Genomic DNA, 26998 nt, shown 5'->3' on the forward strand with positions numbered 1-26998 from the left:
TATGCAAATACTATGCCATTTTGTAGCGGAGACTTGAGCATTCTTGAATGCTGGTATCTGCAGGAGGTCCTGGAACCAATCCCCCACAGACACTGAGGGATGACTGTACTCTTCCCCACAGGAGCTACACGAGTAATATCATGAATCAGTATATTTTATTATTTGTTCAATGACAATCCAAGATCAACAGTTATATATGTTTGACTAACTTACTATAAAAATTCTTGCTTTTGCCTCAACCTCAAGTTAAATGACTATTTTAAATTGAACACACTTGCAAAACTGCTCATGTCCACTTGGAAAAGGAAAAATAACATGTTTGTGCCAACAAGCTGTACAGAGTAGTTAGAAATATATATGCCCATTGGATTTTGCTTATCACTACTGACCTCTTCCTAAAAGCTTTAGTTAGAAGAAGAGCAGGAAGATATAAAGTACATTCTGAGGGCTTATTCTACCCATCCATCCCCCTCTGGAAGTCAAAGTTGGAAGGTTTAAAGGAGAAGGCGAGTAAGGATGCTCTTTTTAAAATGCCTGGAAAAACATTCTGGGCAGGAGATGCCAAAGATTTTGGAGCTCCCATCAAACCACTGGCCTTGATCCAGGTAATGGTTTTTCCTTCCCCTCAGCTGTCTGCTGCAGTTTTCCAGCAAAGAAAGAAAGAAAAGTGGTAGGATAGAGGGAGGAGCAGCCTCTAGTCCACTTCTCTATAACGGAGAGGGTAAAAAGGGCCAAGCATCGCAGGCTGACATTTATGGAGGGCCTGGTGTTTCCATGATACTCTCCGGGAGGATTATTGAGGGTTAACAGTCTGGTCTAAAAGGGTCAGCAAAGCAGACTGATGAAAGTCCCTTTCAATTCGATGACAGTGATGCTGTGGAGGCAGAGACAGCAGGCTGGAGCTGGCAAAGACATGCGAGCAGAGGTCCAGCCAGTCAGACTGCCTTTAGGAAAAAAAATTCATTGCAAACCTGGCCACCCTAACCCTTCAAGTTGCCCAACTCACTTGCTGAAGCATGAAAGCACAAACTACCAGTGGAATGGCATTTCTAAGCTTTGGATAAAAATAAAAGCCCTTGGAAAACCCTCTTTTGCCTAACCCTTCCTGCCCTGCCCCTACCAATGGCCAATGGCGAGGATCTGGACCTGCAAAGGTTAATTATCTTGCTAGTCTTTCACCTCTGCATCACTGACCCACCACCCAATCCCTTCTGCCTGGCATTTTTCTTCAATTTTAATATCAGAAGTTTCACACGCCTGCCTGAGCTCCTGGACTCGGCAGAAAGGCCCATATAGCTGTCAGCAAACTGATAAGGACTTTAAAATGACTCCACAGGGCCTCTTTATAAAGAAGAGCCAAAGAAGCCCATAAAGAAAAGGGCAGGGGCCACGGAAACCAGCCGCTCACACTGTTTTAACGTGGCATTAAAATGAGCTGCAGATTTATGGCAGTGCTTTAGCCCCTGGCCCAAATCATGTGGGGGATGAAGCTCGTCTCCCCTCTCCAGCGGGATTTCCAATATGGGATGGAGCTGGCTAGAAAGAAATGGGGGAAGGGAGGCAGAGGCAGCAAAATGGGGAGAAGAGGAAAAGTGAAGAGGCAGAGAGCACGATGAAAATCAGATATCAGAACTCATTCTCCTTTCGGCAGGATGTGAACAGCTATTTCTAAAAGGTATGTAACCAGTCCTCCTAAATTCACATAAAAATGTCCTTTATTTTTAGCTTATACTCAGTAGACTGCAGCTCCTCAGCTGTTTACCATTCAAACATCTATTCTGACTTTAACTTTCCTCTACAAGTTTTTAAATTAAAAAATGGATAAACTTATGATCAGACAAAGAAAAGAACAGAAGGGGAAAAAGGCTCAGTACCATTTTTTTTCCCATTGGAAAGGGGAAAGAAAGCAATAATATTTTATCCAAATGTGCCACTGAATTAAAAAAAAAAAAAAAGATCAGCTAAAGAGTCACTGATTTTTATCTCCCTACATGTCATTCTGATCCTCACACATACATGCAAAAAAAAAAAAAAAAAGAGAGAGAGAGAAGTGAATCTCTTCCATGCCAAGATGTAAAATGTACACCAGAACCCACAGGAATAAATTCCCTTTCAAGTTTCCAAGCCCAGAAGCAAATGCATAATACATCCGTAGTTGTAACTTACTGTGGTTCTTTAAGACCACTCTGCATTCCTTGGAGGCTCCTTCTAATACTCAAATGCTGACTGCCAGCATAGAGCGGGGGGCCAGAATCTACATGCTCTGAGTGATCTCATTTAATCAATACAACTACTCCATGTTATTTTTTTTTTTTTTTTTTTTTTTTTGAGACTGAGTCTGGCTCTGTCGCCCAGGCTGGAGTGCAGTGGCCGGATCTCAGCTCACTGCAAGCTCCGCCTCCCGGGTTCACGCCATTCTCCTGCCTCAGCCTCCCGAGTAGCTGGGACCACAGGCGTCCGCCACTTCGCCCGGCTAGTTTTTTGTATTTTTTAGTAGAGACGGGGTTTCACCGTGTTAGCCAGGATGGTCTCGATCTCCTGACCTCGTGATCCGCCCGTCTCGGCCTCCCAAAGTGCTGGGATTACAGGCTTGAGCCACCGCGCCCGGCTACTCCATGTTATTATCAGCTCCAGGTTATAGATAAAAAAACAGAAGCTAAAAAACCGGTACACACCCAGCAGAGCAGGATTCAAATTCAGGTCTCTCCAACTCTCAGGCCCACGGGGCTTTCCAGTACCAACATTCTTCAAACTTTCTGGACTGGGACCCACAGTAAGAAACACACAAATACATTTTATGCAACAACTCACTACTGGAACAAAAGTTACAGGAAATATTTACCCTTACTTTGTATAAAGCTCTCTAATAGTTTCCTATTATATTTCATTAAAAAAAAAATGCCAGTCGTGAACCACTGAATTGATTTCATGATCTCCTAATGAATCATTACCTTCAGTTTGGAAAATACTGCAGTACACCATGAAAAAAAAAAAAATCACCAGACTGGGAGTCAGGAGACCTAGGTTCCAGCTGCAGACTGGGCCTAACAATTCGTTCTCAAGATTACTCCAACTCTAGGGCTTGCTTGCCATTTGTAAAATACAAGGAATGGGATGAATAATTTCTAAGGTCCCTTCCAGCTTTTTGATTTCTTTCCTAAATCTCTTCAATTATATTCACTGCTTTCCCCTTGCCTCACAAATCTTTTCATTACCTTCCGCTTGTTAGTTACCATCCTTACCTTCAGTTCTCAACCAAGTTCTTTGTTGCTGGTATTCAAAGCTCTCCCCTGCCTCCCACGCCTGGGCCACCAGATGCTCCTCTTACCTACTAGTCTTTCCACAGAACCTCCTGGTGGAAGTCAGTGCCCTGATGCTCACCCTCCCTATCTGAGGTTACCCAGTTGTGAAGATTCCTTTCACCTTCTGATCCACTCTGATCTTGAGGTCATTCCTGGCTCTCCTTAGCATAACTGAGTACATAGCACTCCTGGCCTTATAATTTATGTATTACTGAAAGTTCTCTTTCCAGCAACCTGAGGGCTTTTCTTAAAGACAAGATCTGTGCCCACCCTTTAAAACGTCTCCCTCAATATGCCAATACAATACTAGGAATAAAGCAAGCAAGTCCTTAATACATATTTATTTAACTGATTTGCATTATGAAATTAAGGACCCTAATTCTCCTAAATTTAAAGAATGCTTAGGTGAGCTACTCTTAGAAAAGTCACCAAACCAATTAAAACTGGTATCACAATAAGATGAGTGACTATTCTATACAGTCTAAGTTCCACATACCACTCAACTGTATTTGCCTAAAGACAAGACAGACCAAGGCTACCAGGGAAAGTAGCTTTATGGTCTCTCCATCTAGACTGTGAGAATTTAGATTTGCATTATGAAATTAGGGACCCTAATTCTCCTAAATGTAAAGAATGCTTTGGTGCGCTGCTCTTGGAAAAGTCGCCAAACCAATTAAAACTGGTATCACAGTAAGACGAGCGACCTATACAGACTAAGATCCACATACTACTCAATTGTATTTGCCCACAGACAAGACAGACCGAGGCTGCCAGGGAAAGTAACTTTATGGTCTCTCCATCTGGACTGTGAGGATTTAGATCTCAGAAGCTATACAAAACAACTGCAAATCAGTCCAAACCTTAAAGACAGGAAAATTTATTTACAGGCCCTAGTGCATTGTAAATCTGAGACAGTTCTATTAAAATGCTTTTCTTGGCTTACCATCAGATACTTGGTAAAAGTCTTTTCCCAACAAGGTTCTTAATACCAAAGTCAAAAAAAAATAGTTAAACACATAAAAATCATCCTCCTTAGGCATTCCAATTAAATGAGGCCTTATTTTATGCTGCTTTAAAACAACACATATTGACCACTTTCCTTCACAATAGGGATATACATACATAGGAGAACTCGAACAGAATATAGAGTGCTACTGGAAAAAAAAAACCCTGAAATTTAAAATATCCCCCAAAATGATTACACCCATCACCAGGGCTCTCCCACTGGCCAAAGAGCATCCATTTGTATCAGAACCATGGTTGTCTATTTCACAGGAAGAACTCCAGGGATCAGGTCAATGTGCTCTGTTTAAGGGAAGCAGCCAGTAACTGTTTAAGGGCAAGTACAAAAGCAGAGACTGCAAAACACAGCTTGAAGTGGCATGTCAGAGGGGAGGAGGAGGGGCAGGGAATATTTTGGCATTTTTTAAAAAGCCCCAAGAGTCCAGTTTATGTATATTTTCAAAAATCCTCAATTTCACAGTGGGGGTGCAGGGTGGATAAGAATGGTAGACATTATAATATTGATACTGGAAATTAGAGTGAAACCTTTTCCACATTCCTCATAATATATTTCCAGGGATGTGTCCAGTCCTAAATGTCTCAAGCAACCACTTTTTCAAGGAAGACTATTCAATAAGCACTTAGCTTGAACTGTTGGGAAGCTCATCCTGATTTTTACCCTCAATCCAGGCCACACAGCTCTGTGGTTTGAATGAAGTTGTAGGCAGCAGAACAGAGTGTGCTGCTTGTCTGTCCCTCACATGTTGTGTGGTCTTGGGAGGATTACTTTACGTCTCTTTATCCTCAGTTTCTTCACATAAAAAAATTGAGATTAGTCTTCTAATGGCCTAGCTTACCACTCTGTTGAGTCTGCTTTGTAAACTGGTGTACGCTGGGGGTGGGAAATGAGAGAGAAATGGACACAGACAGCTATATAACTGTCATGGACATAACAGACCGGCCAGCGGCACAGGGAACCCTCAGATAATACATCAGTCCGGGTTGCTAAGGTTTCTAGACATCTGAAGGTTTACACCTTTAAGCAAATAACACTTTTTAAAAATAAAACAAACATTTTAAACAGAAACTTTATAAAATATATTATGCAAGATCCAATATCTTAAAAACATACATGCTAAACGAAATTAAACTTAGCTTAGAGATTCAGGGGCATCACCATGAATAGTAATTTCTATATTTCCTCGATTTTAAGATGCCCCATTAATAATAATACTTTTGAGGGAAGAAACAGAAACTACGTTTGATGTTCAAATTGATGATAAGACTTATTTGGATGTCAGAAATTCAAAATATCGAAAATAAAGATGTACTTCTCTAAATTGAGGAATTCTGCCATCTTATAATGATATATCCAGGATATAGTGAAACCGGAAAAGCTGGCTGTCCTTACATTCAACATGCTGAAAATTCTTTATTATTAAAAATAGCTTTTCCACCCAGTGCAGTGGCTCATGCCTGTAATCCCAGCACTTTGGGAGGCCAAGGAGGGCTGATTGCTTGAGGCCAGGAGATCGAGACCAGCCTGGCTAACATGGCAAAACCCCATCTCTACTAAAAATACAAAAATTAGCTGGGTGTGGTGGCGTATGCCTATAATCCCAGCTTCTTGGGAGGCTGAGGCACGAGAATCACTTGAACCCAGGAGGCAGAGGTTGCAGTGAGCTGAGATCGCGCCACTGCACCCCAGCCTGGGTGACACAATGAGCCTCTGTCTCAAAAAAAAAAAAAAAGCATTTCCATCTTCTTTATTCATACCAGATTGGCAGATAACCCATCTCAGATACCTTCACTGTTAGTAGCCTTTCTTCACTTTAAAAGTGTGGCTTCCAAACTACTACGACTATGGAAACCAAATAATTAAATGTGTTGAAATTGTATGCAAGTAGGATAAAATAAGAGACCCTTCATGGGGCTCTCCTACAAAGTACATGAACTTTGGTGTATGCACACACATTTACTGTTCTGTGGCCTCTTCTACTCTCTTCTTGATCACTACTAGGCCCAACTATAGTCTAGAGGTTTTATTTTCTTAAATAAAAGTGTTTTGTCTTTTTCTAATCAGCCCACTACATCTTCAAGTACTTCTCTGCAGCACCAATATTTGGTATGCTTAATAGAAAATTATGAAAGCACATTGAGATGGATCAGTGTAGTAGACTGAAAAGAAACTGGTATTTTCATGTACCCCAAGTGTTAAAGGCTAGAGAGAAAAGAAGATGCTGAATGTTTCTGCCACCTCAAAGGCTTCTAGTCAATTGAGTACAAAGAAGAGTTCAAAGGCAAGGCAGGCTCCTGACTTCCACCTCCTAGTGTGGCTGAGGTTAGAGGTCACTGCTGGTGGAGCCACTGACCAATAAAAGAATGTTTGGAAATTCTACTCAACAGATAAACTGGGGATCCATTTACACCTTCCTCCCTATCCACACAAACATTTCTAACGATACAGTCTAGTGTCTATCCAGCCTTCCGAGCCCCCAGATTGTGTACTTTTTCTTTGTGATTCAGGGGAGACTGGGGATATGAATGTTCCATTTGACTACAGAAAAATATTTAGCTGCATACTTCTGCCTGCCTTCCAACATAAGAAAGATGGCTGATGGAACTCTCATCTCAAGGCCTACCTCAAATTCTACATCTCCAATAAATTCATCCTGACAGCTTTAGCCCCAGCTTTCTCTCTTCCATTTCAGACCCTTAATGTACATAGAAAAATTGGCATCCTCTTCTCAACTTTCTTTATGCTTATACCCATATATCCCCAACACAACTATTAGTCCTTTGTGAATGTGGATCACGGATTTTTTTTATCTCCTATAATCTCTCCCCGCTCCCCGCAAAAAATAATAGGAATTCAATAAATTGACTAGTTAATCATTAGCTCACAGGACAATAAAAGACCAACTGAGAAGTCAGCTTTATACGGTCACAACTACTATCTTCTACTGACTTAAGGAACTGTATTTTAACTTCCCCACAAAAAGCCCTATAAGCCCCCAGTAGTCTGTCCAGTGCCACGTACGGCAGCACTGCTCACTGGTGACCTTCAGGAATAGATACCAGAGACACAGGTTGTACTTTTTTTCAAAAGTCTTAATCTAACTATAGCTGTTACTTACATTAGGCTCTAACCTTGTTGTTAACTTTTTGGCTGCTACTATCACATCTAAGGTCAAGAGGGGAGTTTAATTTCTTTTCTTTGTCAGGCAGAATGACTTTCTCCCTTGGTACACACAAATTCCCATCACAACAAGGACTTCCACCACTGCAGACATCGGTCAGATCATAGCCTTTCTGATTCTAAACTCTAAGCTGCAAAATGTTGCTCCAATACCTTCCTCACCGAGATCCTACCCCACATTTCTGGGGCCAGATCAGAAAGTTTGGCTCCATTGCACCTAGGGAGAGTAAAATCCTGTGCTAAGCACTATTTCTTCCTCATCTGAAAGAAATGGTCTCTAGAGAGCAGCTATCAGGAAGATGTCAGTGTGAAACGCTAGAGTGGCTCATGGCATTTAGGATTTCTTGGAAAGATTTAAATACTCAGAGGGAAAATGAGTTAATTAAAAGTGGATGGAGCCCTCTGCTGGCTACAACTGTTCAATGCAGCTCCGTAAAGCTAGTTCAGAGTTTCTAGTCAAGCAAATCCGATCCTCTGTTCCTCACCCTGAGTTCATTCTGACACATCATCTAGGGGCTCCAAGATATCACCTACTGATACAATAGGCTTTCCCCTAAAAGTTGATGCCTGTCTTGCAAAAAGACCCACCTCTGACCTCCCTAAAGAGAATTCACTAAGATACAGGAACTTTTCAGAATCAGGTGTTTTACCATTTTTTAAATTACTCCTGCCAAGGTCAGGTTAAATCAATAGAAGGTAAACAGAAAGCAAAATGACAAGAATGTTTTGGAAACAGTGTATTTTGTTACAGAACCAAAGAACTCTAATTTTAGAGAGATGAGACATTAACTATCTATAAAGAACAGCGGTTCTCAATCAAAGCAATTTTGCCTGCCCTCCACCCTCAACCCCAAAGGGAACAAGTGGCAAGCAATGTCTAGAGACATTTTTCGTGATCACAACTTGAGTGGCGGGGGGTGCTATTGGAATCTAGTAGTAGTTGAAGAAACCTAGTCATCCTTCATACCTAACTGGAAATTACTTTAACCAGATAATCTCATATCTAATTGAGATCAGCCTCCCTAGAAATGTGGGGTTGGGAGAAGAAGAGAGGTCATTTTGGGAATATGGATTACTCAGAGAAAGAGGAGTGGGACTAGTGAGGCGCCGCAGTGGAGCCTTAGACAGTCCGAAAGCAGCACAGGGAAAGAGGCTGTCAGAAAGCAGAGAGTTAGAAAGGGGGCTGGGAAAGTGCCAAGACCACCTTTCTTTTCAAGCTGGCGTCGTGGACTGTTCACCACCAGAGGAGGCAAGTGGCCCTTGTGACTAGAGCTGTTCAAGGGGAGAAGAGATGACCACTAAATTATTAATGTTGTCAAGGAGAGTAATATTCTTGGTAGGGACAAGCATTTCATAGAGTTTTTTAACAGCCACATGGAATATGAGAGATTATTTAGCCAACCCCTTCATTTCATAAATGAGGAAATGGAAGCCTAGGGAGCTTGGGGACTTACCATGGTCATGCAATTCAAAGGGACAGAGCCAGGGATCAAACCCAAGTCTTCTGACTCTAAGTATGTCTCTTTGGACCCAAATAACCCAAAAGTACACTGTTTTAAATGACCGGCATTCATTCCATCTCAACCGCTCTATGATTCCGAGCCAACGCTGAACATGACGAAGCTTATCTCAGACCTGCAGTTCCCATACCACCCTCCTACGGGCAATAGTACTCCATGAGCTGGCAGTAGACGCCGCTCCAAAAACCAAATGATTCTCTTTCCCAGCTTCAGGGTGGAGGGGTAGAGAAGAAACTGAATAAAATTTGTGCATTTTAACCTCCCCAGTTTTTTCTTAACCTTTCTAGACTAGATTCTAGTATAAAATAGTCTCTGCTTTAGCATATAATTCTCTATTTAGTTTTATTAATAAATCAAAATTCCATAAAAAGTAACAAAAGTGGGCCAGGTGTGGTGGCTCACGCCTGTAATCCCAGCACTTTGGGAAGCTGAGGCGAGCGGATCACTTGGGGTCAGGAGTTCGACCAGCCTGGTCAACACGGTGAAATTCTGTCTCTACTAAAAGTACAAAAATTAGCTGGGCATGGTGGTATGTGCCCATAGTCCCAGCTACTCAGGAGGCTGAGGCAGGAGAATCACTAGAACCCTGGTGGCAGAGGTTGCAGTGAGCCAAGATCATGCCACTGCACTCCAGCCTGGACTACAGAGTGAGACCTCTTGGGGTAAGGAAAAGGTAATATAAAGCACACAAATATTATGACTCCTCAAGGAGCATTTCCTTCTACACAAGTTTTAGGAACCACAGGTTTAGATAAAAAATCTAGAGATCTCTGGACTGATTTTCAGATTCACTGAAACTTAGATGAAATCAGTGGTTAAATAACAACTGGGAAACCCAGAAACTTAAAACGAACATGAGGATGTTATAAAGAAACTGCAGGGAAGCTAAAACTAACCTGTGATTTGTGTTCTAACCAGAATGCCAAAATGTTGTACAGATGAGGTCACTGAGGCCCAGAGAAGGCAGATCCTTACCTAAGGGTACAGAGTTTGTAACCCACAGAGCTGACACCAAAGCCAGGCAATCTGAGGTAAGAACCTACAGACTCAATCTGTGTCTAATAAGAAGTTCACTGTCATAATAAAGAGGGTGGACTGAACACATCCACTGACCCCTCTCTCTCCTAAAACCCTAAAATGACAAGAGGAATTTTCTAAATTAAGGTATGCATACCCTAAGATAAAGAAAATGAAAGACAAGATAACAGCATCAGAATGTGGAAGCTGAAAAGTAGAGGAAGAAGTGGTAACTGATGCTATAGACTCAAGACAGCGGCCTCCTAAATCAGCCGAGAAAAACTTGAGTCACATTGCAGAGCCCCAAGTCAGGGGAAGAGTGGGGTTCAAGCAGGAGGACAGACTGAAACTTTAAGAAACAGTCAGAACCTCAGATCCCCTCCCCACATAGCCAGGCAGATGCACTGCCCCCATCCAGACAGAAGCCTGTGGCCCATTCCTGGGACAAGGCCAAATGCAGGCTCTCTGCCTGAGGGTGGGGGTGCTGAACTAACAGCAGGGGGTTGCATGGGGCAGCTACGCACTTACTGCTGAGAATCTGCCAAGCCTCTTTTCCGGCTCTTCTCCCACACAGGTGATTTTGACAAAGATTAAACCTTTTTAAAAGTCCATTAAAAATTTCTGGGCCGGGCGCAGTGGCTCAAGCCTGTAATCCCAGCACTTTGGAAGGCCGAGATGGGCGGATCATGAGGTCAGGAGATTGAGACCATCCTGGCTAACACGGTGAAACCGTCTCTACTAAAAAATACAAAAAAACAAACAAACAAACAAACAAAACTAGCCGGGTGAGGTGGCGGGCACCTGTAGTCCCAGCTACTTGGGAGGCTGAGGCAGGAGAATGGCGTAAACCCGGGAGGCGGAGCTTGCAGTGAGCTGAGATCTGGCCACTGCACTCCAGCTTGGGCGACAGAGTGAGACTCTGTCTCAAAAAAAATAAAAATAAAAAATAAATTTCTGGGACAGTCTTCTTAACTTTTTCACCTTGCTTGATATTTAAAGCCAATTAAATGTCCTTCAGAAGAAAGAAAGGGAAGCAGGACTCAGGGAGACACCAAGTGGAGTATGAGACAGTCAGAGAGCAGCCCAGGGAATGGGGCATCAGAAGGCAGAAGAGAAATTTGGAAAGAGAGGCAGGAAAATGGCAAATGTTCCAGAAGAGAGGGGAGGATTCCCTAATTACAAAGACTGACTGAACTGGGAACCTGGCTAGTTTGTGCAGCAATAGCATCATGGTCAATAGCTACACAGAAGTATTACCCTGAATGGTCCAGCTTCCATGGCTGTCTTAGTCACATGACTATCACCTGCTGTGACTACAAACCCTCCAAAGAGCTTCAGCTTTGCATCTGCTATGGTAAGACCCTAAAATTGCAGTAGGCTTACCTCTGCAGAGTTCTCTGAGAGTTATCATTTCAAACCTTATTTGACGCAACTTGCCTAACACTAATTTCCTATTGTTTAAGTTTGGTTAGTTGATCTAGTGGAGGAAGTAAACCCCACTCAGGTATTCAGCTCCTGTCCCTCTGTATCCAAACAGTCAAGGCCACCATTTCAGTACCACCCATGTCACATCCCCAAGAGGGCTGCTTGGACTTGGCCTCTTACCTGTCTCTGCATTTCTTCAATCTGTCTTTGAGGGATGCTCTGCAAAATACTGTACACATCTGACATCTTTTCTTCTGGTACAACCACAGATGCTCTGGAGACAACAGCAAAACAGTTTACATACACACAGCCCTTCACAGAAAGCATTTCTACACACAGTCTTGTTTCATTCTCACAAGCAGAAACAACACCCCAAACCTCCTTCAGCCCCACATCCCTTCCGGTAAGTATTCTCTCTTTCCCCTCCCTTCCTCACTGGCTGAACTTCTCAAAGGAGTTCTCTTACACCTTCATTTTTTAACCTCCCACTCCCTACTCCATTAATCTTTCATCCTGCCTCCACTCCACTAGTGTGCTCTAGCCACACTGGTATTCTTCAGTCACTTGAACACACCATGCTTTGCCCTACCATAGGGTCTTTGCATGTGAAATTCCACCCACCTAGTACACTACTCTTTATTTCCTTTCTAAATTAACAAACACTTTTCTCCTTTAGCTATCCATGCAAATCTATTCATTTATCTGGTGTATATTTATGGAAGCCCTATTATAAGTGTTAACCCAACAGTGAATTAATCAGACAAGGAAGGTGAGAGAGTAAGCAGGCCAGGAGATGCCTGGGGAACAGCATTCCAGGCAAAAAGTCTAATAAGCAAACAGCCCGGAAGAAGCACCATGGAAGCCAAGTTCCAGGAACAGCAAGGAGGCTATTGTGGCTGGAGCAGAGTAAATAAGGCAGAGAATAATACCAGGAAAGAAGAAATGGGACAGATAGAGTCACAGCAAAGAGAATTGTAGGCCACTGAAAGACTTGTGCTTTTTTTCTGAGATGGGAAGCCATGAGAGGGTTTTGGGCAAAAGCATGATATAACCTAATCATGTTCTAACAGGATCATTCCATCTAAAGTGTTAGAATAAACTACAGGAAAGCAAGAACAGGAGCAGAGAGAACAGCTGGGGAACACTGCAAAAGCCAGGCAACAGATGCAGATGAGGGAAGACTTGATGATGGGGATGACAGGGTACAGCCCACAGCGTTTGCTAACAGATTAGATGTGGTGGGTAAGAGAAAGAGAGGACTCGACAATCACTTTTCCTTCATTACATTTAGCAGAGTTTGTAATTACATTTGTATAAATTAAAGATTAAACTCTAACCCTCACTTCTGCAAACTCGGCCACTCCATTAGGACAGAAAGTGTGCCGGGCTCCACTCACCAGTGTATCCTCAGCACCTGGTTTATTACTGCCTTGCACACAGTGAGCACTTGATAAACATTTGTTAAGTAAGTAAATGATTTCCACTATACAGATGGGAGAACTGAGACTCAAAGAAGATTAAGTCATTTGCTAAGATCAAAAAGTCAGCCAGTAAGAGAGCTGGTTATCTCAACCTAGGCCTTCTGACTTTCAATCCATAATTAGCACAACCCAAGCAGATCTAGATTCAGACTCAGCTTAGAGTTACCGCCTCTGTGAAGCCCTCACCAATGCCACGGCCAATGACAGTGTGTGTCTCCCCCTCCTCCTGGCATCCCATCCAGTCACAGCTGTCTCATCACAGGATTTGGTAACTGCTGATTTACTCCTCTGTCTTCCACCACTATACCATGAGTGTCCCTGAGAAAAGGTTTGGCCTTGATTGTCTCCCTACACTTAAGGTAGTACTTAGTAAATAAAAGGTACTTAATGAATGCTTTCATTGGGAGATAAATGCTGGAAGTGGCTCATCGCTTCTCTAAGACACGAAAAATAACTACTTGCTCTCCTCTTTCAAGCTGAGTTAGGCTCTCTCCTCTTTGGGTTTCCACGGTCCCCTGTGCATACACCTGCTCTGACATTTACCATAAAACATTATCACTGGTTTATCTTCTCTCACTAGATTCTAGTCTCCTTGGAAACAGAGACTCTATGTTACTCACAAGAGGCTTTCCAATCAATGTGAGATGAGTGAATAAATGAATGAATGAATGGATGAATGAATGAACTAGAGCTATTCAAGTTGTTCAAATACTGTGGTGATCAAATTTGGACAGAAATATCAAAAAAGTTGGGAGAGGAAAAAACCAGTAAACATTTGAGGCAAGAAAAAGACTGGGAGACAGATATGAATGGAATTAATTTTCAACAACCTTCAACCTGTAAAATCTTGGGAAAACGAAGCATGAGAATAGAGGGCTATTCTGTTCATTGCAATATAAATGGCGAATACCCAATAGAATGGAACTGGGTCCATCTGTACACTGGGAATGTCCCTAAGCTTTCATCTACATGGAGGGCCTCCACCACCAGCTACAACATTATGCAAAATCGATAGAGACTGTAGACCAGTGGTTCTCAACTCTGGCTACAAATCAGAATTACCTGGGAGCTTTAACATTCAGAGCACCCAAGAATTAGGCAAGGCTTTTTTTTTTTTTTTTTTTTTTTTTTTTTAAGTTCTCTAGGTGAGTCTACTCTGCAGTCAGAGTTGAACACTGGTCTAGGCTTGCAGTTGGTAACCATTTTCCGAAAAGCAACAGTCCCCAACCTTTTCGGCACCAGGGACCGGTTTTGTGGAAGACAATTTTTCCACGGACTGGGTTTGGCAGGGAATCGTTTGGGGATGAAACTGTTTCACGCCGATCATCAGGCATTAGTTGAATTCTCATAAGGAGAGCACAACCTAGATCCCTTGTATTCCAAAGTTCACAGCACAGTCCACGCTCCTGTGGTAATTTAATGCCACCACTGATCTTACAGGAGGCAAAGCTCAGGTGGTAATGCTCAGTGGCCCGCTGGTCACCTCCTGCTGTGCAGCCCGGCTCCAAACAGGCCACAGTCCAGGATTTGGGGACCTCTGTGATAAAAGGCCAGATAATGATATTTTAAGCCCTGCATGTCATCCAATTTCTGTTGCAATTACTCAACTCCACCAATGTGACACAACAACAGCCAGACTATATATAAAGGAAGGGACATGGCTGTGTTTCAATAAAACTTGACTTACAAAAACAGCCAGCCTGCAAACTGGCCTCAGTTTGTGAACTGCTCTAGGCCAATGTATGAACTCTCTTGATGGAAAATAGAGAAAAACTATCTGTAGTAGTTCTTGAACCAGGGTATACATTACAATGACCTGAGGGGATTTTATTTATAATACACGCAGAACCACGAGTGTAGAGTTTACCAGAAGGTACTACCCACCTCTTCCAGTCAAGAACTTCAGAGAAAGGCAAAATATAGGAGTCTGCAATGACAACTGGGACACAGCCAGCTTGTAACACATCGCTCAATATTGCCTGGCCCAGCCGAGCTCCACGAAGGACCACACAGAAAGTAGCCTCCTGCAGGAACACAAAGAGGTAGGAGATTACAAACTAGTTTTGCTGATCCACTAACTTTGATCCCTATAGACCACAAAGTTTCTACAAGGGTTGACGCCAAGCAATACTGAGGCATCTTGACACAAAAATGCCAAAAGACAACAGCTCACACCTGTAAAACTTGAAAAGTTTAAATAGCTGCAATGTTTTGTATTAATATTTCTGCTCTTCAGTATTGCTTCAATGCCACCACTGTTGGCCTTCTGAAAATGTTCAAAGTCAATGTCAAAGTCTTCCTCTAGACAGTTAACAATGTGACTTTCCGCAAATGGGTCTCTTTAGGCCCTAGTGTACTATGTAAACACACCACAGCACACTGTCTGACATCTCTTACAGTACTTACCTCAGCCTACCTTATAATGGAATTATTTTGTCTGGGAATTTCAGGCTTTCTAGAAGACTCCCTGTAGGGAAGGTATCAAATCTCTCTTCATCTTTCTACCCCCCATAGCATCTAACAGTGTGCTTTTTATATAGAAGATATTCATTTCATGAATTCAATGCCTCTGAAAAGATGTTAAGACTGATATGTTCTATAAAAAAAAGAAATCTAATGAAAAATGTCTTCCTCATTCACTCCCTCAAACCCCCTCAATGTGGGGAATACTTGGGAAAAGGAGAGAAGTACCACAGAAAAAACAGTTGCAATAAGTAAACCAAAATACAGAGACCCTAACTATCTAACTTTCTGTTTCTCCTAGTTTTTGCCTCTTAAGGAAGGGAAGAGATTAAAAAACAAAATAAAACAAAAACAACAACAATTAAAAAAACGCTAATCTTTAAAGCTACAGAAAAGGAAAGTTCAGTAAAAGAAATAAAGGAATTCGATATTCCAAACACCTCTGGGGATAAATGAGAAAAGCAGCAAGAGGAGAGGAAGAGAAGTCATCATGGTGCCCGGAGGTGCAGGTGGAAAGCTCCCCTGACCTCGAGAGTCAGCATCCAGATGTGGACACATGTGCTGATAACCATTTTTCCTGTCTAGACAAAGGTTACTATAAATACTCCTGCCCTCATCACCACTGTTACCAGCCAGACATTCCAGAGGGAGTGCAGCACTTTTTGAGTGTATTTTTACAATCCCGGTATAGGCAACTCTCTGGAGATTTAAAAAAAAAAAAAAAAAAAAAACACACCAGCTCCTTTATGTTTCTTCTTTAACTAACCTGTGTCCATTTTAAATATTTAAGTAAACAAAGCTCAATTTCTCATTTCCTAGCCCCCATACCATTGGAATGTCAAATATCCTACATATAAAACATCCCCAAAGGGACTGCTTTCCCTGTGGTTATAGAAGTACAGCCATTCCCATTATGTAAATAAAGGACATGCTACTGACAGGACATGCTAAAGGTGGCAAGAACACCAAATACCAAAACGATAAAAACAACCCCCAAACCCCTTCACTCCAGGGGAAGTTCACTGTGGCTCTGTAGGCCAGTATGGTCAAGGGATGCAAGTTGCCACCTCAAAGAAGAAAATTTCTCTGGACTGCCTTAGGAATACAGGGGTAAAAGCAAGATACATTTGCCTGATTTGTCCATGTGGCTTCTCTGTGAATCTATGAGATTTGTGTTTTTGAAGTATAATGAATATCTGAAAGGAGTATGAACTCTCATAGGCCAAGCAGCTTTGCACGAACACAAGACACCAGACATCCAAGTACCTCAAGGTCTACGTGTCCAGTAAAGAACAATGCTACGTTTTCTTCCCCTTGGGTAATTCTAGTTGCATGTGGAAAACAACTCAGGATTGTTGGGCTCAATTTTAACCCATGGAAGCAACATCTACCGAGCCTTGGGAGAGGTAATGAATGACACTCACCTGTAGCACCTGTGGGTAATCGAAGACCTGGTGCTTGTGGCAGCGCTTACGGATAGAAAGGCCACCCTCTGAGAGGTTGGTGCATTTATCAAGCACTAACACTGACTCTCCGTGTTTGACCTGGAGGGCTTCTAGGTCTTCTCTGTACTCGGGATGGAGACCCACCTGAGACGATATGAGGAAGTATCGCCGCGGACTACAAGGGAAAAAACAGGTGATTGGCAAATTGCAGCTGGTATGTTAGTCAAGGTAAGACAAACTTTGATATTAAACTTATGGCACTAAGTGTTTCCTTACCAGTCTTGACATCCACTGATTTTTTTTTTAAATTATCTTCTGTAGTATTAGTAAATATTTAACATATTATATATTGTGAGAAGGTAAGATATGATTCATTCACACACTGAAATATTATGCAATCATAACAAATCTTATTTGGGAACAGTTCTTGATATTGTGAGGAAATGCTTATAATATGCTAAGCTGACAGCGCATGCTATAAATATGTGTGTGTGTGTGTAGAAAGAGAGAAACTAACTGATTATTTGGAAGGCACATCAAAGTGTTGTCTTAGTTACATCTGAGTCCCCGATCTAAAAGGCACTGGAAGCTGGCTGCATTCTTCAAATGGGGGAAGAGGGAAGCTCGATGGGAAGCACTGGCATGCAACTGAAGGACTCTGGAAAGGGCTCCTCCTGGCTGTCGAACAGCATCCCTGTGCAATGGAGAGGCTCCAGGGAAAGTCCTCATCATCAAGGCCACATAAATGGGAGGGAGACCGAATTGGTAGTTGAAAACAAGAAGTAGAAAAAACAATCTTCATTAAAGCCTGGAATCTCTAGTCTTAACATCTGGATGGCGAGGATGTGTAAAAGAAAACAGAGAAAGAAAGATCTCCAAGGGTCTAGTGCCATGCAGATCTTCACAAGAGACAGAAATGGGAACACAAAGTTAGTAAGCCTGAAGTCAAGGGGACGATTTTGGGGAGACCAGATGGGAAGTAATTCCTTCCTGGAAGACAAGACCCCCACAAGACAGACAGAGTGCAGAACATAAAAGCTATATCGTTGAGCATATCAAGTCTGTAAATCTGAAATCCAAAATGCTCCAAAATCCAAAACTTTCTGGATGCCAACATGATGCTCAAAAGAAACACTCATTGAAACAGTTTAGATTTCTGGATTTGGAATGCTCAACCAAGAGTATAATGCGAATGCTCTAAAATCTGAAAAAATCAGGAATCCAAAACACTTCCGGTCCCGAGCATTTTGGATAAGAGATACTCAATCTGTTTAGGCCGAGGGACCACAAGGAATCAGTGTCAAAGAGAAGAATCACAGAAAGCATGTTCCAGGAAGAAATGAAACACTCATCAGGCCTAGAAGCAACACCCAGTGAAATCCAGCTCAAACTGGTACAGCCCAGGGAAAATACTAGGACTACATATCTCTCACAGGCAATGCCACCACGCAACCTAGAGTTTGTGAACCCATCCTTTTTTTTTTTTTTTTTTAATTGTTTTTGGCTTTGAAGAGAGAACGGTAATTGTTACTTTCGCTTAGTTACTCAGACTTGTTTGGAAGTTCTAGCTGGGGAGCATCTCACTCAATAATTATACTCTAACTGAGAAGGTCATCTTCTTTTACAGAGGATTAAGCTTCAGGTCCAAATCACATAAAGCAATGAGTGAAGGTGAACACCCGCCTAACCAGCCAGACTAGTCAAATAAACCCAGAGAAAAGAGCAACCTATACCACAGCCGGACTGCTTTTACATCCTCAGAATCAATTCTTTTTTTGGCCGAACTAAGAGCAAAAGGCACTTCCCACATCACAATTAAGAAAAAAAGGAACCAGCAGACTCCCTAGAACTTCACTGTCTAATAGCGACTAGCCACCTGAGGCCATTTAAATTAAACTAATTAAAAGTAAATAAAATTAAAAGTTCAGTTTGTCAGTCACATTAGGCCCATTGCCAGTGCTCAATAGCCATACGTGGCTGGGGGCTGCCTGACAGCACAAATGTAGACCATGTACTTACTGCAGAAAGTTCTACTCAATGGAGCCGTTCCACGAGGTAGGCGAGAGTCAGAGGCCAGGGTGAGGGTAAGTGAGATAAGAAAGATACACAGCAGCAACCCAGCAGGGAGATGGTTTGGATCAGCTGCATAGACTGGTTCCTTTTTCCTGGCCCATTTCTTCCTAAATTACAATTTATTGAGCAATATGTTGAATATTTATAGCCAAAAGTATTCTTTGTAGACATTGAAACAGGCTTTTGAGTTCTACTCCCAGCCCTGAGCCTCAGTAATTTTTCTTTTGTAAAAGTATTAATTTTCAGAGGATGACTTAGTGATGGCAAGATCACATACAGGGAGCACACGCGGTTCATCTCAAAGTAAACACCATTTTTGCTCAAATTATTTCTATAATCAAACTTACCTGTTTAAACTAGAGGAAAATTTATAGTCAAACCCACAAGACAAGCAGGGAAACTTCCTCAATAATTAAAGCTATTCAAAAATGAAATGGACTGTCTTGTGAGTTGGTGATTTTTCAATATAAACCAGAAACTTTTTCAGGAAAAAGTTACTGAAAACTCATGCTTCAACTAAACGGTCTTTAAAGGTCTTTCCAAACCATAAGATCCTGGTTCTTTGAAGGATCTCATGGATGTTTCTGGAGGCTTTCTCTTTAAGTAGACCTGATAGCGCAAAACTAGTGTTCTACCCTCTCCAGAAAAAGAATAAACAGGTGGGCATCCAAGAGGGGTGAAGAGGCTGTCCAGGCAGAAGTGCATAGAGTGTTGGAGTCCCAGAGGGCATTTCTGCATGGTCGGGTGGGGAAGAAGGCGTATGTGGAATGTTCAAGTCCTAGTGGGGTGGGAGCTTCTGCTTAAGAGAAGAGTAGTAAGGTAGCCTGGCGCAGGATGTCAGAGCCCCAGAAGGGAAAAGAAGGCTTCTGTGCTGGGGTAAGGGTTATGGGGATGCTGGAGACCAAGTGAGGTTAGGAGGGCATCTGGGCAGCTCATAACAGAGTGTTAGAGCCTGGGCAGGCTGAGAAGGGTGCCCAAATTGTGGGGAGAATGGTGGTAATGATAGCATCACTCCAGCGCTAGAACCCAAGAAGTGTGAGGAAGGCATCTGTGCCAGGAGGGTGCAGAACAGCACAACGTGGGGGGTCAGAGTCTGAGCAGGGATGAGGAGGGGTAGGGAAGGCCTCTGTGCAGTGTGGGGGCAGGGGAACAACAGAAGTTTGATTAATACAAGAGGGTTGATCAAATAAGTAAAGATATTGAGGATAATGGGAGCCAGATTTCTAGGAGTCAGAGAAGGGAGTTACAAATATGGAAAGAGAGAGAACCAGAATGCCCCTGCAGTGTCGGATGGAACTAGAGATACTGAGATGAATGCATGGTTTTCAATACAATAGATAGACATCTATCTGTACAGATATAGAAATAAATACAGATGTTGATGTGTGGTGCTCAAAGAAACTCTGAAGAAAGACTCTGGGTTAGCTTTCACTGATAAGAAATAAAGTTCTATTTTAGACATTCAGTTACCAGGATCACTGGATCCCCACTCCACTGCTACTCCATTTTCAACATAAATGTGTAGATGTGAACGAGTCTAAAAATGTGTCCCCTGCTTGCATGCTGGCTGTCCCTGACAGGGCAGATGGCTGAAGGAGTATGCCCATTTTAGTTTTAAGCCAACTACATTTTAAGGTGGATTTGTTTTTCTTTTAAAGGCTAAAATGACTATCTATGGCTTTCATGTCTCCTAGCAGCACTGATATCTAAGTTTAAGCAAAACCATGCTGAGAACTTGAAGTCTCCCTCAATAGTAACAGTTGTAAACTCCCAATTTAGTTCCTTTTAGAAGGAAGATGACAAGAATTCCAGCTGAGGCCAAAACAGCTGTGAGAAGCAGCTATCAATAGCAACAATCATCCGCTTTCCATTGAACAAATACTGACAGAGATTTAAAACAAAAATAAAAGCAAAGCTCTCGCTATTCTGTATAGCCCACAAGAGATGTGGGAATTCCCTTAAACAGCAACTCTCACAAGGACCAACAAACCCAAAACACTGCCATGAGGTGGCCCACCCTGCCTTCTCCCAAGTCCCTGGCAGGACGATGAGTCTGAACCTGTCTTCACTTTTTCTTTTTTTTTGGTCTGGGTTTTCGGGGGCAGGGAGGGGTGGTGGTGGGAGATGTTCTTATATAAAAGTTACCACCACAAGAGCATGGCCAGACTGCAAGCTGGCACCAAAATGGACAGCACGGGCCCAAGCCAACTTGCAGAAATTGGCCAGCAGAGGTAGGTTCATGCTCAGTGCAGACTGACCTTTCGGTGCTACCCTGAAGATAAAATAGATGCTCCTATCGGGTTATTGAACCACAGAACTTTAGAAACTAACTAACACCTTTTCAAAGGATCCACTTAAAGATATTAATTCCGGCTGAGTTATACATAAAAATTAGAGACACTAAATTACTAGGAAAATACCACCAATCTATAATCTCTGAAACTAATTATATATCGATGTATCTAAATCTCTGAAACTAATTATTTGAAAATGAGTTTTACTGTTTGGAGTGGTTTTTCTCCTTTGTTTTATTTTCACTAAAGCTTTTATTTTCAGTTTTCTTCCCTGGATTAAATCTGAAAGGGATCAAGAGTCCTAAACCAATATAAGAGAGCTAGATTATATGAGAGGGATTAAACAATAAAGAGAGAGTTTGGTTCACGTGGTCTCAAGAAAAGTGCACTTAAGACAGAGGCCCACAGGCAGCTGAGCAGTCCTAGCAGACCAGTCCTCACATGCCACTCTCTGCCTCACCCAGGGTTTCTCAACCCCAGCGCTGCTGACATTTGCACTCCATACTTCTTCTTGTTGGGGGCTGCCCTGTCCTGTGCAGAGAAGGATTAACATAGCAGGCCTGAGTGTTCTCCTTAGAAAAGCTTGCTTATAAGTTTGGTTTTTGGCTGTCATCTTGAAACTTGGATTTGGAGAGGGTTCCCATCATCCCTGGAAACCATAAGAGTGGCTCCCTGTGTTCAAACTGCACACACACGTGGTTTATGCTGAACACATGCTTTCCTTCTGGGAGTCTGGAAGTTTGGCACGTGCCAGGCAGAGACAGCCTATGCAATCAGCTCCTAAGAAAGGCCCTGGGTGCCAAGTCTCTGACAAACTCCCTTGGTTGACAGCATTTCACAGGTGTTATCACAGCTTGCTGCTGAGGGAACTGAGCACATCCTGCTGTGCACTCCCCTGGAAGAGGGTGCTTGGAAGCTTGTGCCTGGTTTCCCCCAGATTCACCCCATGCGCCTTCTAACTCTCTGACTGTGCTGTGCATCCTTTTGCTGTAATAAGTCACAGACATTAGTTCAATTATATGCTGAGTCATGGAGCCCTCCTGGCAAATCATAGTAACTGGAAGTGGTCTTCAGGACCCTCTGACATATATCCCCACAGTCATGGCAGTCAAAAATGTATATACATGTATATATAGCCAAATGTCCCCTGGGGAACAAAATCATTCCCTTTCTCCTGATGACAGCCAGCAGTCTAGCCCAATATTTGGTCCAAACAGGCCTTCAATAAAGGTTTGACTTGAAGTGAACTGAACTCAACTGAATTGAATTAAATAATTTCCAGAACAACTTTAGGAGGAAGAAAAGAGAAAAAGAACTGAATAAAAACTTTTTAAATCACACAACAGATTTAAGTAAAGCTCACAGAAGCAGCAAACAGAGAAGTAACTCTTTTCTCTACTTACAGTTATTTCTATCTCATGCTACATAAATATGCCAAATTAAGATCCTAGGCACATAACAGAAACTTCTACCGCCCCAGAGGGTACCAGCTGGGCTAATGTAGACCATCCTTTCTGAGTTTATGAAAATCTAACCTCGAAATAGGGCACTGAATTATACCAGTTTCTTCTGTCCATGAATTCACTATAAGAATTATTTGTGTATTTCCATTTTGATGATAATCCAAAAACTTAGTATGGGAATAGTTTTGCTCATATTTAATGATGAATACTACTAAAAAATATTCAACTTCCAAGTTTGTATTTAGTGGGCTAATGAGATGAGAGAAACGCTTAAAACCTAAATCATAAAGCAGTAGAGTAAAACGCAGATAGAATCTAGGCTGTGGGTATACATGATGTTCACTATAAAATTTTTTAAACTTTGCTATCTGTTTGGACATTTTCATAATAAAATATTGGGAAAAAATATGAATCATGCATCTGCACCATATGAAGATAAATGATGTCACAATATGCTGTCTAAAGGGAAGCTTCTAATGGTTCAAATAGAAAACATGGTTAAAAAAAAAAAAGTACATTGTCACCCAACATACAACAGTATAGGCACATCAAACCCAGCAAACCCATAATTAACTCCATATTCACCTAAAAGATGCAATCCCATTTCAAAGAAACAGCATCAGCTATCATATTAAATTATGTTAATCTGAATGTTATTAGTTTTGTAGATGTGCTTATATTTAATTTGTAAATTTGTTTCAGTTTTGTAGTTGTATAAGCACAGACAGTTTAGACTTTTTTATTTATATTTACTTATAACAAAAATAGTTAATTAAAATGCAAGGGACCTTGAATAGTCAGAAAAACTCTGAAAAAGAAGAACACAGCCTGGGCAATATCACAAGACCCTGTCTCTACAAAAAATTAGCCAGGCGTGGTGGCATGTGCCTATAGTCCTAGCTACTTGGGAGGCTGAGGCAGGAGGATCGCCTGAGCCCAGGGGTTCAAGGCTGCAGTGAGCTATGATTCCACCAATTCAATCCAGCACTCCAGAGTGACAGAGTGAGACTTTGTCTCTTAAAAAAAGAAAAAGGAAGAACAAAGTTGGAGAACTTACATTTATTTCAAAACTTAATACAAAGCTATGGTAACCAAGACAATGTGGTACTGGCATAACAGACATATAGACCAACAGATTCGAATTGAGAATCCAAAAATAAACCCATACATCTATGACCTGCAAGTAACCAAGGGTACCAAGACCACTCAATGGAAGAAGACTCGTTTTTTCAACAAGTGGTGTTTAGACAACTAGACATACACAAGCAAAAGAATGAAGTTGGACCCCCACCTTATACCACATACAAAAATTAACCAAAATGAACCAAAAATCTAAATGTAAGAGCTAAAACTGTAAAATTCTTAGAAGAAAACGTAAGGGTAAATCTTCATGGCCTTGGATTACGCAATGGTTTCTTTAAAATGACACCAAAACTGCAAGTAACCAAAGGAAAAATAGATATGACTTCATCAAAATGAGGAATTTTTGTGCATCAAAGGACACTATCAAGAAAGTGAGGCCAGGCGCAGTGGCTCACGCCTATAATCCCAGTACTTCGGGAGGCCAAGGCAGGTGGATCACCTGAGGTCAGGAGTTTCAGACCAGCCTGACCAACATGGAGAAACCCCGTCTCCACTAAAAATACAAAATTAGCCAGGCATGGTGGCACATGCCTCTAATCCCAGCTACTTGGGAGACTGAGGCAGGAGAATCGCTTGAACCTGGGATGTGGAGGTTTTGGTGAGCTGAGATCGCGCCACTGCACTCCAGCCTGGGCAACAAGAGCAATACTCCGTCTCAAAAAAAAAAAGAAAAAAAAGAAAGTGAAAAGCAATCTATAGAATGGGAGAAAGCATTTGCAAATCATGTATCTGATGAAGGTCTAACATCTGTTATAGATAAAGAATTGTTACAGCTCTACAATAAAAAGACAATTCAATTTTAAAATGGGCAAATGATCTGAATAGACATTTCTCCAAAGAAGTTATATAAACGGCCGATAAGCACATGAAAAGATACTCAAAATTATTAGTCAGTGGTGAAATGCAAACCAAAACCACAATGAAGATACGACTTCACATTCACTAGGATGGCTAGAGTAAAAAACACAGGCAATAACCAGGGTTAGTGAGGATAGGGGAAAATCGAAACTCTCATACTTGGCTGGTGGGAATGTGAAATGGTGCAGCCGCTTTGGAAAAGAGTTTGGCAGCTCCTCAAAAAGTTAAACACAGAGCTACCGTAGGACCCAGCAGTTCTGCTCCTAGGTCAAGAGAACTGAAACCAGCTTTACACAAAAACTTGTATACAAATGTTCATAGCAGCATTATTCCTAAGAGCTAACAGGTGGAAATAATCCAAATTTCCATCAACTGATGAAGAGATGAACCAAATGTGGTATATTCATATGATGAAATATTCAGCCGAAAAACAAAGGAAGTACTGATTCCGTGCTATGACATGAATAAGCCTTGGAAACATTACGCTAAGTGAAAGAAGACAGGTACAAAAGACCATTTATTGTATAATTATATTTATAGGAAATGTCCCAAATAGGCAAACCCATAGAGACAAAAAGCAGATTAAGGATTCTTGCTGGGGACAGAGGTTAAGGACTGACTGTTATTGGATATTAAGTTTATGGAGTGATGAAAATGTTCTAGAATTAGGTAGGAGGCCTGATGATAGTTGCACAATTTTGTAAATATACTAAAAACCACGAAATTGTACACATTAAAACAGTAAATTTTATGGTATATAAATTAATCTCAATTTTAAAAATAAAATAAGTCAACTCTGGGAGTCCATGAAGGGCGAAAAATCCAGGAAGATATCCCAAGCAACAAGTTCATGAACCACTCAGTCTTGCTCTGCACTTGCCTAAGGGTAGAAACAAAAATGTCTCAAGCTCACCTGGGCTTTACACATCGTCCACATAACAAAATTTGCTAAGTGAATGGCTAATGTAAGTTTCAGAATTTGGTCCCGGGCCACATGGCAGAACATAAACAGGAGAGAGATGTCTTCTCCTGGGAAAAGTTATCTTACTTCTCAGAGTCCACAAAGGTTTCTCAGGGGACATTTGAGATACTTAAAGAATGGTTCCAATGTTCTCCAAGCAAACTATTTCCATGAGACCCATTTCTCAAACCAAATATGACATTTTTAGTGTCACAATTTATATATCGGTCACCTCTGCTTCTGAGCACTTCCACACAAGTAAAGGATGCTTTTATTATGTTTGTTTAAAGCTTATTGAGATTCTCACCAGGAAACAGCACAATTTTTACATAGACTACAGAAAAAAAAAGGTTACATCCATGCTCCACATCCATGTTGTCAGCCCTTTTCATTTACTCCCTCACATACTAAAATATGAGCCAAGAAATGCCAGACACTGAAGACATGGTAATTTAAAAAAACAGCTGGATGCAGTGGCATGGGCCTACAGTTCCTGCTACTTGTGAGGCTGAGGCAGGAGGGTCGCTTGAGCCCAAGAGTTTCAATCTAGCCTGGGCAACAGAGCAAGACTCTGTCACTTAAAAAAGCAAAAAAAAAAAAAAAAAGCAAAAACAAAAAACTAACCTCAGCTTCACTGCATGTACAAAATCCAAAATCCAAACAAGACAGGCTTTGAGCAAGACATCACGATGGGCATCACGTGTATCACTCTGGGAGACGTGCAGGCTGCTATGTGAGCACAAAGCACAGGAGCCAGTGCAGGGGCCAAGAAGGTACCCCCTCCACCCCACCCCAGAAGGTGGTTTCAAGCTGAAACCTAAGGCACAAGCAGGATTTTAGATTGATGAAGATGAGGAAGAAGGTCTGCAGACAGTGGAGAGTGTGTCTACCGCCCAGAAAACTGAGAGAGAGCACAGCGTGTTCTAGGAACTGAAAGAAGTAAAACGTTCTCAGACACAAAGCTAAAGATGGAGATAGCAGTCAGATGATAGAGAGCCTTGAAAGACGTTTTAAGGACTGTGGGCTAAGGACCAACGTGAATCTTATCCTAAGGAGCAATGTGAAGCCAAGGATCAGACTTGAGGGTAGCAAGACCAGAGGCAGGGAAACCACACAGGAAGCCGCTTCGGCAACCCGGGGGAGAGATGACAGTTCCCTGGTCTAGGGTAGAGGAGGAGGAGTCGGGGAGCAGATAGACCTAGCAAGTATTTAGGATGTAGAATCAATAGGACTTCCTACTTTGATATAGGAAACAAAGGAGAGAAAGGAGTTAAGGATACCACATGGATTCCTGCTTTAGAAAACTTGGTACACAGCACTGTGAATTTACGGAGATAGAGAAAACTGCAGGA

The 26998-nt window shown here is 41.9% G+C and overlaps 1 protein-coding gene across 1 annotated transcript in view; it reads right to left on the reverse strand.

Moving 5' to 3' along the window:
- The window catches only part of EXT2 (exostosin glycosyltransferase 2), a 157080-nt gene that overhangs the window by 110229 nt on the left and 19853 nt on the right, over window positions 1–26998 (reverse strand). The window contains 3 exon segments of the mRNA XM_025356328.1: window positions 11646–11739; window positions 14831–14970; window positions 16834–17029. Coding sequence (XP_025212113.1) covers window positions 11646–11739; window positions 14831–14970; window positions 16834–17029 — 430 coding nt within the window.

The sequence above is a fragment of the Theropithecus gelada genome, chromosome 14 (assembly GCF_003255815.1).
Source record: "Theropithecus gelada isolate Dixy chromosome 14, Tgel_1.0, whole genome shotgun sequence".
NCBI classification, from domain to species: domain Eukaryota; kingdom Metazoa; phylum Chordata; class Mammalia; order Primates; family Cercopithecidae; genus Theropithecus; species Theropithecus gelada.